Raw genomic sequence first — 11354 nt, forward strand, 5'->3', positions numbered from 1 at the left:
ATTTTGATAGTATATAAGTTTTAAGTTCTTAATTCTACAAGGCAATATTTAAAAAAATCCTGAATTTCACCTAGTGTGACACATGAAACATTTTCTTTAGGCATCTTCTTTTCTTTATTTTATCCATCACCCCTCCAATGAGTATGAAATTCGATGTAAATTACTCACAATAAAATCATCATTGCTCAAACAAACTATAATTTTTAAAGCCTTCAATTTTGTTTGGTTACAGAGCCATCAAATAGAAAATCACACCCCTCTTGCCACACCCACCTGTCACATCCTCTCTTTCAGGATTTGTTAATAGTTCTCTCTTATGTTTACTTCTGTACTATCTACAACCAATAGAAAGCCAAGGTTTTCATCTATCAAATGACATTATATTACGTTGTTTTCTGAATGGCGAATTGTCAATTTCACTGTTAGTATAAGCTTCATTCCCACAGTAAAGATAACAACTAGCTTGGATGATTTTATAATGGCTCTTATCACATAGTTAGAAAGCCAGAAAAATTAAGATAGTTAGGGTAAATTGTCTGCTTTTTACATGTTATTATTCTATGTTCTTTGGTGCATTATTTAATTAAATAAAAATTATTTAACGCATTACTACCATTAGTATAAAAAAGTGTCATCAACGATCAACAGCAAGAAAAAAGAAGACTCGGGTAAGGACTTTATTTCACATTTATTCTTTATTTATTATTATAAAAGCAACTAAAAGGTAAAAATAGGGTTCTCTTTATGTTTGTTAAAGTTAGATTAGGTAAAATAAATAATAATAATAATATAACAAAAATGTTTCATGAGGCACCCACATGAGCAGCTCGTGGGTAATGTAATTCAATAGAGGAAGGCGAGCTCCACATTCCCCAAGTGATTTACAACTTATATTGGCACGAATAATAGTTAGACATGGTTCAAAGGGCAATAAAAAAATAAAATGTAATTATAATTAGATGTATACTCCTACAAGTTGAAAGATACTTAGGATAAATGAATGTAGTTTCATGTTACAATTTGAAGTCATTCTAGAAAGAAAAAAAGGGTAAATCAGATTTATTGCAATTTTTTTTTGGTTGTTACGTGGTCAGTCAAATTGACCAACCTTGCATAGAGTTAGGGTAGAGAAAATAACATATAAAATATAAAGTTTTACTGAAAACAATCACTTGAAATGTATTTAGAAGAATTTAGTTATTACACAAATTAAATTTGAGATTTTTGAGATGAAGAAAAGTATTTTTAATCTTAACATGAAGATCACTTTACACCCAGACTATTCATGGACAAATCTTTTTTTAGTTTATTTTAAATACTTCACTAGAAAATACAACTTTTTGTATGTAAAAGACTTGTAATGTTTACTGAAATACTGTCAAATTTTGTTAAGATATACAAAATATATTAAAAGTTAGTAGTATCAAATCTATAAACACTTTAAGCAAATACAAAGAGGTCACGTGGTCAGTCTAATAGACCAAGTCTGTGTTGAGAGAGTTAATTCTACAAACTTCTGTTATTAGCCTAATTGGCCAACTTGGAAGGAGAAAACTATATAATGACGAACCTTTACAATATCTTTCCCAACAGAGGGGCTCATCTTCTCATCAACCATCAAAATAACTATTCCTCGTTCATCCAATCCTCGTCGACCAGCACGTCCACTCATCTGTATATATTCTCCTGATGTTACCTGAAAAATTTGGGCAAGATAAAATTTTAGAAGTATACTTTCTTAATATATTTATAACATTAAAATTTCTGGGCTGTATAAAGATCTAGAACTTTATTTACGTACATCATCTTCTAAAATCTGTTGCAACTGTTTACCTGTCACAAATTATAGTGGTATGTCATGTTACAAAGTAAGACTCATTGTGGTTGAATCCAAATTTCCAAAAAATATTAAAGGACAATGTTTAAAGGCTCAGAAAAACTTTTCTTTAAATTCACATTCACCAAAACACTATTTTTCTTAATGTGTTGTTCAGCTAAAAATGATTTTTGATGCAAAATAAAAGTGGAGAATGAATATTTTTTAAGATCGACAGGACATACCCATCTGAAATCTTGCCCATCAAACTTCCGAGCATTTGTAAAAAGAACTGTTCTTGCAGGCATATTTAATCCCATCGCAAATGTCTCTGTTGCAAATAATGCCTAAATAAGAAAAATATAGACAAAAATTCAATATACTGATCAATTAGGCTTATAAAAATTGTATGCAGTTTAAGTTATACCATACTCAATTTCTTTGATAAACAATAATAAAAACTGTTTTAGTATCATGCTTTTTTTCATCGAATAATCTTTCTTTTTTTAACTTTGTATAATAAAAAATAAAATACATATATAAAGTGGTACTGTTAATGTTACAATTCTTTACTTGTACAAAAGTTCAGATTCCGGTCTATAGATAACAGGAATATTTATACGTAAGTAGCATTAAGCAATGAGATGAAAGTTTTTTTATTAAAAAATAAATTATACCAATGGTTGATATAAGAATTTTAATCATAACCTACCTTATAAGAAAGAATATTATCTATTATAGTTAGAATTATGAAAGAATTTTCACATAAAAGGACTGTGAAATTACACATTTCAATTGTTATACATTATATATATGTATAAATTATTACTATTTAGAAATAAGTTCTTAAACTTATTTTTCTTTAAAAATAGAACATTAAATAAAGAAGCAAAGCAAACAATTATCTCTTCTACTTATGACCTTTGTACTTGGTTGCTGCTTGACATAAGTTGCTAAGCCTTTTAAAATTTTGCACTTGGAGGATATGAAATGAAATAATTTTTTTAGGTTTTATATGTACAGTTGAATAACCACAAAAATTATAAATTACTATAATGATACCATAGAATTCCACTATAATTTATCAAGCTTAGTAATTAAGTTGTATTTGGGTCTAAAAAATGTGAAATTTAGAGTAGACAAAAGGCTCACCTTACCAGCTTGAAAATTTGTATCAAAAGAAAGAGATGATGTTGTAATACTTGAAAATGGCTGAGAAAGCCACTAGGGGACATTCTGAGCTTTCGATTTGTTATTCACATGCCATAGACAGAAGTGTATATAAGGGAGTGTTTCCAAAAATGGAAAGAGGTGAGCGGGACTACTGTGTTTGATTCGTTACACGAGTGATATATCAGCAAACAGAAAAGATAGGAGGTTCTTATTTTATATTCTAGCTTATTAATATTGGTCATTTGGGTTCCTAATTTGTATGAAACTATAGACTTAGTATTTTTACATCACAAACATCTAATTTGCAACAGTGCTGCATTCAACATACCATGTGACACACAAAAATCAATGTTTATCTGTGTTTTTTAATATTTACTTTTAAATTAAGAAATTGAGTAATGTATAGTACTAAAATTTGATACCAAATTTATTGACATAAATCCATAAAATAGTAGTGTGATAAAATTTTGAATGTAAGTCAACAAATGTGATGACACAGCCTTTGATCTGTGTAGAAAGGATTAAAACATACGAATACTAACATGTATTTAACATTTCTGTAACTAATTTAAAAGCAAATTAGTTACATCTGTTTCCTGTTTTCTTTCTCAATTGGTACAACATGCTTAAACATTTAAAACAGTATACACAATACAATCATTTGTCATGTTTTGAAAACTTATGAAAACAAGTCTTTCTCACCTTAATCAAACCTTCGGAGAAGAGAATTTCTATTGTTTCTTTTAATATTGGCAACAAACCTGAATGATGAATCCCAATTCCTCGTTTCAAAAGTGGCAGAACATGTTCAACCTAATTTAAAATTCATTAAAATCATATATGTTGTAATCAAATGTAAACATATTTTAACTTGTACAATCTATGGAAATAAAATACTGATTCATCTATCCAAACAAAGACAAGCAAGTAATAAATAAAAATAAGGACAAGTTATTTTTTTTTTTTACTTTGGCACAGAAGAAAAGAAAATATAACTGTATTAAAAGAATAAACAGCATGTATCTATACACACACCATATTTTAATACAAAATTACCTATAAATTTTAAACTAACCTGAGGAAGTTTTTTGTCTTCTTCTGACAACACATCCATAGCATTATTGAAGACTTCAACAACAAGATTTTTTTCTTCATCTTATAAAAATTACAAATAGAACATCACATTATTTTGCTTAACAAACAAGACATCTTATTTTACAGTAATACAATTTTTGTTATATTTACACATCTTAACAAAAAATAAAATAAAATTCCATTAGCAGAGTCATAACTTGAATGAAGGAATAACTGTACATACATTAATAGAAGTTGCCAAAGAACTCCTTTGCCCATAGAGGATTCATAAATAAAGTGTAAATGATTCACTTCTTTTATTTTTAATTACATTACGTTAAAAAATAAGACACTTAACATTATACACTCATAAAAACAGTGTTCTGAAACAGAAATTAAACATATTCACTTTTATCAGTGTTCTTCCACATTTCCTGCTTAATAACCAAGTGTTTAGTCTATATTCTCTGAATTGGATCATTGTTTGATGCATATTTTCAGCTAATGACCAATAAATTAAAACTTAAATCTTTTATAAGGTTTTTAAGTTAATCACTTTCATGAATGAAATCTTACAAACTACAGCTGGAAGTATCACTAATACATGTAAATTTATTTGCTAACATTAGTAAAATTAGATTTGAGACACTTGACAAATTTCAAAATTTCAGGAAAGAATATTATATAACAAATTCCTGGCTTCAAGTTGGACAGCAAAATAGTGTTCATGTGTTGTTTGACTACGAGCTAAATATTAGAAACAACAATGTTTTTAAAATTCACACGTTTTTATTGGTTGTACTTAGCAAACCTTTTGTTTATTTTTATACACAACATTTCCCCAGGTTTTATTTTATTTTTACACAGAATGTGTCCTTACGTTTACCTGGTATCATCAGGTGGGATACAAGAACTGAGGTTAACAGAACCTAACTTTTTTTAAAACGTGATATGCTATAACCAATAGTAATCTACAACCATATGACAGAGCAATTGCAACATTTAAAGTAATTTATCAAAGAACTATAAAATTTAGGTATAATAAATAAAACTTTTAGCCTGAGTAGTAAGTATGGAAATTTGTTATATATACAAGAATTATTAAAAAGTGTCGAGATCATCACATATTCCTAATTTTCTTCAATGCAAATTAAAGTTTTAATTCCCAACCTGCCAAAATAATAAGAACAGTGCAGTACAAGCTCCTTCATGAACACATCCTTAAAAATTACAGACTGTTATCAAAGTTAAACAGTTATTTGCCAGCAACATTAAAATTAAAAACAATTATGAAAGTTTCTCAACTTATTAGTAATAATGTCATCAATCATGAAAAAAAGAGTAACTGACAGGCATTCTAAGAAATTTGAAAGACTGTAAAGGACACAAAAAACAAATATCCAGATCTTCAACTGAATAAGCCTAATTCACTTCCACCAACTTGTAAAAAAACAAGTTGTTCTTAACCTATCAAGCTGCCAGATACTCACTGATCAAATTCAATTCTTAAAAAAGGTTTCAATTATTCTATTACACCCAGAAATTTTCCCTACATTTGAATTCCAGACAGGATTAGGGGACTTTCCTAGAAAAATAGCTATTCATGAATGTGCTAGTTCATTAAATATACCCACCTCTTCTCATGTTGTTTCAAATTCAAAAACTCATGTTACAAATTCATGAAAGTACGAATAACCAAGATCGTTCATTAATAACCAAAGCACTCTCTCCCAAAACCTATAGTTACCCATTATGTCTTTTCCCAAAATTCAAGAAAATATTCAAATTTTACCCATTCTTTATGCTTATCGTTTATGTATTTCACCTGGACAAACCTAGACTGCTAAAATCAAACCTTTTTCAAAAAGAACATAAAGCACTAAAACTATTATTTTACTGAAATCTGACAAAAGGTAATGCTGTTGTTATCATGGAACGGATTTTAAACAAGTAAAATATGCACACGCACTCCTCAATGGTTCATAATATTTCCAAAAAATGGAAACTAACTAAACCCCTTCCAAAGAAAAGGAATTAAAACAATTTCTTTTAAAATTAGAAAGAACTTCTCAACTTTCTACTGGTTTATATCAATTTCTTCATCCCTGTACTTCTCAAATTTATGATCTCCCCAAAACTCACAAACCTGATTTCCCCTTATGTCCCATTGTTTCGACATACAAAGCTTACAATTAAAATGTAGGAAAATTCCTTACTTGGATGTTTTCGAAATATGTTTCTCATGCTTTCCCCTTCATGAAAAATTCTGAAATGTTTATCAAAAAACTCTGAATATTTAGTCACTTTGTTCAATTAGTCATATTTGATGTAAAAAAAAATGTTTTACCCTCTAATCTCATCCCTGAAGTGATAAATGCTGCCCTGGAATGTTACCAAAACGATTCTAATCCTTGTTTTCACCTAAACATGTATACTATAAGAAAATTGTTTCTCCTTGCTGCCAAATTTTCTACTTTCCAATTTGAAGGTATGAATTATATCCAAACCAAGGGCCTAAGTATGGGAAATACTGTAGCTTCAGTAATTGAAGACACTGCCATCTCAAGTTCATTTTATAAACCAATTTTTGGGTTTCGATATGTTTATGTAATTTTTAGCCTTTGATAACTTTAAGGTTATTCAGGAATTTCTCTCTCATCCAAACATAAAATTTACAATGAAAAAAGAAATTAATGACAAACTGTCATTTCTAAATGTTATTAAAAAGACAAACACAAGGTTCCAAACCTTTGTATTTTGTAAGAACACTCACAGTGGACTTTACGTTCCTTGGAATTCCCTTCATAAACAATTTTAAAAGCTAGGTATATTAAAAGGTGTTATTTGTGTAAATAAAATCGTAAGTTCCATCATTGATTGTTTGAAATAAGAAACCCTTAGATTTCAGTTTTGTGAACTAAACAATTTCCCACTCTTGTCAATAAAGTAATTGCCTCTTTTAAAAATAAGCCAAAAATTGACATAGAAAATGATTCTTCTGAATATTTCCCTGTTACTTGTTTTTTACTATTCATCTCAAATTTATCTTATCCTATCAAAAAAATTTGGTTAAAAACAGACACAGAGTATAAAATTGATGTTAAGGTATGGTTTACATTTTTACCTGGATAAAAGCTAGGTCAACTGCTCTCCAAATAGTATATGAATAATGATACTTCAGGAAATGCGTATGCAACTGAATTTACGGAATGAAAAAGCTGTTATATTGGTGAGGCAAACAGACAACTTTCTACTCATTTGGATGAGCATTTAAAATCCCCATCTCATGACTTACTTGTTTATAACCAAAAGAAAGGGCATTTTTTTTGAAGTAAACGATTACAATGTCTTTGTGTAAAGGCACCACTTTCTAAGCAGTTTTCATTGAGTGAAGCCAGGTTAATTTTGGTAGTTCTGGTGCATTTTGTTTTTCTGTTTAATTATTGTGTGTGTTTTAAAATGCAAATTAGTGAGAAAAAATTTAGGGTTAGTGAAGACTAGCTTTCAATAATAAAAGACCACAATCCTGAAATAAGTGCTAAATTTACTTTTCATGTACATTTTTTATTCATTGATACATATTTTTAAGTAAAAGTAACTAAAATGTAAAACTTAAAATCTTTAGGTTATATAAAAAACAACAACTTAAATGAAAACAAAAAAGTGATACATGAAGAATATATGTAATTAAATGTCACATGATGTAACCTGTAATTTTGTTTACCCTTAACCCTCACTGGGTGATATATTGCTCTTCATGGTAGACAGATATTCAAAGAGCAATAACACAATAAAACTAAACAAAAGCAGATGTAAACTGTTATGAAACTGAGGCTATTTAGGATAAATAACTGTAATTTTGTGTTACAATCTGCATTCATTTTAGAAAGAAGACAGGGTATAATTTAGATTTATTTCATATTTTTTGTGATGGTTAAAACATCAGTCAAATGAACTGAGCCCATAGTGTTAGGATAGAGAAAATAACACAAAATGTTTGTTTTAAAAAAAAACTCTTTTGATATTCATTTAGAAAGATCTAGAAGTTATGCAAATAAAATTTGAAAATGTAAGATAAAGTATTATTATTCCTAACATTACCTTGCACTCAGACTGGCTTAAATTCAGAGACCAATCTTTTGTACAAATATTTTATTAAAAATTCCAAGTTTTTGTGGACAACATACTTGTAATGTTTACTAAATGCTTGCCAAAATTCATGAAGATACAATAAATAAATTCAGAATTACAGAAAACATTAATTTTCCAGTACTGACTTAGTCCAATGGGCTGACCCTATGCACTTAGGGTTAATGGATTAAAAGATTTACACAAAAATTTGACTGGATGTTATAAACAAGTGATGATGATCACCCTTGGCTATGACAGTATGGTCAATATTAATCATTTACTGCAACCACCAATTACGACATCTGTTTCAGGTTATTTCATTTAAATATAATATTTCTCTTTGAATCTTATTAAACATATACTTCACACACAGATTTATTGATGAAGTTGAACTTATTCTAAGCACAGAACTCAAACATTACTCACTTGTGTTTAAATCCAACTTTGACATTTGTAGAGCATATGCTTCACATTCTTTTTTGCTAAAACTGAACACAATTACAGGTGCAAAGTTTCTTTCCATTATCATTTTCACAATCTTGTAACAGTTGGATTCTCCTACAAAAATAATACAGAAAAATGTAAAAGAATTACAATATTTGGGTTCTCAACTTTTTACATCAAGTTATTTGGCTTAAAAAACACGTTTGGTTATAATTAATTTAAGCATAGTGTATTAGAGACAGGGAAAAACTTTTGAGCACACTATAAAATTATAAGCACATATGAATTTGTTTGCTCAATGAAACAATCAAAATAAAGAGATTGGAAAAATGAATATATATATAAAAATTTCAAGTTGTTTTATAAGTTTTTTTAATTAGCTTAATTTCTTAAATTTCAAATGTGATAATGAACTACTATACAGATTTTTTTATCTTTCAATATAATATTCTTAGGATGAAAAAAAGAAAACAAATGCACAACACAAAAGATAATGAATAAAACTATATAAAATATGATTTCAACTCTGAACCCTAATACACACCTTTGAATCCACCTTTTCTTCCTTTCATTCCCTGATCTCCCTTTGCAGCATCTCCAACATTCTGTAACACTGACATTGCAGTGTTAAAGTTTTCTTCTTTGAAAGTACCCTGTTAAAATATTTACATAAACCAAATGTAAACAAAAGTTTCCAGAATATCTTAAATCTTTTAGCAACAAAACTTTTACCATATTATCATTTTGTGTTTACAAAACAACTGATTAATATTATATTAACCAAAATCAGCACATTGGCCTTCATTACTGAAAAAGAAAATTATGAACTAAAACAAATATTAACCATATCATAAAGAACAATAAGTATCCAAACGACTGATTACCACCAATAGTTTTTCTTTATCACTGATATCAAAAATATTACAAAATGTGTTAACCCATCCACAGTGAACTTACATATCCCACGTCATTAATAAATTAAAAATGATCTAACACTTACATTTTCATCCACAACCATGTGTAGCCCATCTCCACCAGATGGAAAAATATAATGTTGTAAAGGAACAGGTCTGTATTCTGTATAAACCACATGGCAAGGCTAAAGATAGAACCATAATTTGATGTACAGTTTACATTCTCATGTGATCACAGCAAAGATATAATCGTAAAATCCAGCAATAAGGAGTAAATGGTTGGTTACTCAAATTAGATTCAAACCTATCAGTAGCATGGAACAACATGTATAATAATTCAAATGCCTGCACATTTACAGAAATCAAAATAATGGATGGCCCATTTCAGAAATCCTTTCAATGAACTCAAAGATCAACAATAGTAATTAGTAACAAAAGAAACATTAAAAGTCAATTTAAAAACAAATACCTGATTATGTAAATGGCAGATCCACTCGGCAAACTGGATTGCATTTGGAATAGTTGCAGACAGAAATACAAAATGAACTGTGTCTGGTAATAAAATGATGGTTTCTTCCCAAACAACTCCTCTCTCTTGCAATTGAACACAAAACAAGTATGTACATGTCTATTCAATACCTTCTACACTTTCTAGTGTTAGTCTAAGAATAATCTTACTACTCGTGTACCACTTCATATAGTTCTATGTTCTCTCCCCTTTTGTAACAATTATAAAAACATTTGGTAATAAAGATGTAAAATCTTTTTGTAAAAAGATTAATTTAATTAACAAAACTTTACAATAAATCAATTCTTTACCTGGTATTTCTCAATGACCAGTAAAGGCTTCAACACATTAAATCTTATGAATAGAGAACAAGTACAATTTTTTTTAATTAGGTTAATTCTATCTCTTTTGCCATTAATCAAAAACAAGTAATATCATTTTAAGCACAAGTATTAGGTCATCAAGAAATTAATGTCATTTTTTTTAGATGAAAAAACCTGAATAACTTGTATATCAAAACAAAACATTTATTAAATGAAATAGTCTCTATTATTATTATTGATGATGCTTTTCCATCTTACAATCAGGTTGTTCATGCCCTGATTAAAGAAATCCCTTGGCTTTGAAACAAAAACATGTTGATGTCCTCTCTATCACCTTCCACATTTGCATACGTTTTCCCATTAAAATGGTGTTGCAGCAAACAAAAAAAAGATGGTAATCTGACGGTGCCATATCTGGAGAATATGGTGGGTGGGGGAGAACTTCTCAACCCAACTCCATAATCTTGTGTCATATGTGCCACATGTGGACGTGCATCATCATGGAGAAGAAGAACACCTTTTTGATTGACGTGTGAAGGCCATTTCTGATGAAGGGTTTGATTTAAACGTTCCAATTGCTGACTATAGATCTCTGCATTGACAGTAAGCTGTGGATTGAGGAGTTTGAAATGAATTATTCCTGTATGTCCCACCAAATGTAAGGCAGCACTTTCTGTGGATGGAGTCCAGGTTTTTGGGTCAGAAGTGGTTTTTGTCAAGGACTGAGACATTGTTTTTGGCATTTAATATTCGCATAGAGAATCCATTTTTCATCACCGGTGACAATTCTGTCCTAAAATAATTCACACGCATAACACACCAGAAGAGATAAAGCAACGTTCACACGTTGGAAACGATGATCATCAGAGATTTCGTGAGGCACCTAAACACCATCTATATGGAGTTTTCCCATATTCTTTAGATGTTTACATATTGTTTCATGGGAGACATGCAATTTCAGGGCCATTTCA

The 11354-nt window shown here is 29.3% G+C and overlaps 1 protein-coding gene across 1 annotated transcript in view; it reads right to left on the reverse strand.

The window, feature by feature from the left end:
• The window catches only part of LOC106463843 (superkiller viralicidic activity 2-like 2), a 55689-nt gene that overhangs the window by 17135 nt on the left and 27200 nt on the right, over nt 1–11354 (reverse strand). Inside the window, exons 7-14 of the mRNA XM_013923923.2 lie at nt 10022–10146; nt 9639–9737; nt 9183–9291; nt 8621–8752; nt 4065–4144; nt 3692–3802; nt 2062–2163; nt 1571–1696 (exon numbers count right to left, since the gene is read on the reverse strand). Of these exons, the coding sequence (XP_013779377.1) occupies nt 1571–1696; nt 2062–2163; nt 3692–3802; nt 4065–4144; nt 8621–8752; nt 9183–9291; nt 9639–9737; nt 10022–10146 (884 nt within the window). The remainder of the gene's footprint in view (nt 1–1570; nt 1697–2061; nt 2164–3691; nt 3803–4064; nt 4145–8620; nt 8753–9182; nt 9292–9638; nt 9738–10021; nt 10147–11354) is intronic.

This window comes from Limulus polyphemus, unplaced genomic scaffold (assembly GCF_000517525.1).
Source record: "Limulus polyphemus unplaced genomic scaffold, Limulus_polyphemus-2.1.2 Scaffold1497, whole genome shotgun sequence".
NCBI lineage: Eukaryota > Metazoa > Arthropoda > Merostomata > Xiphosura > Limulidae > Limulus > Limulus polyphemus.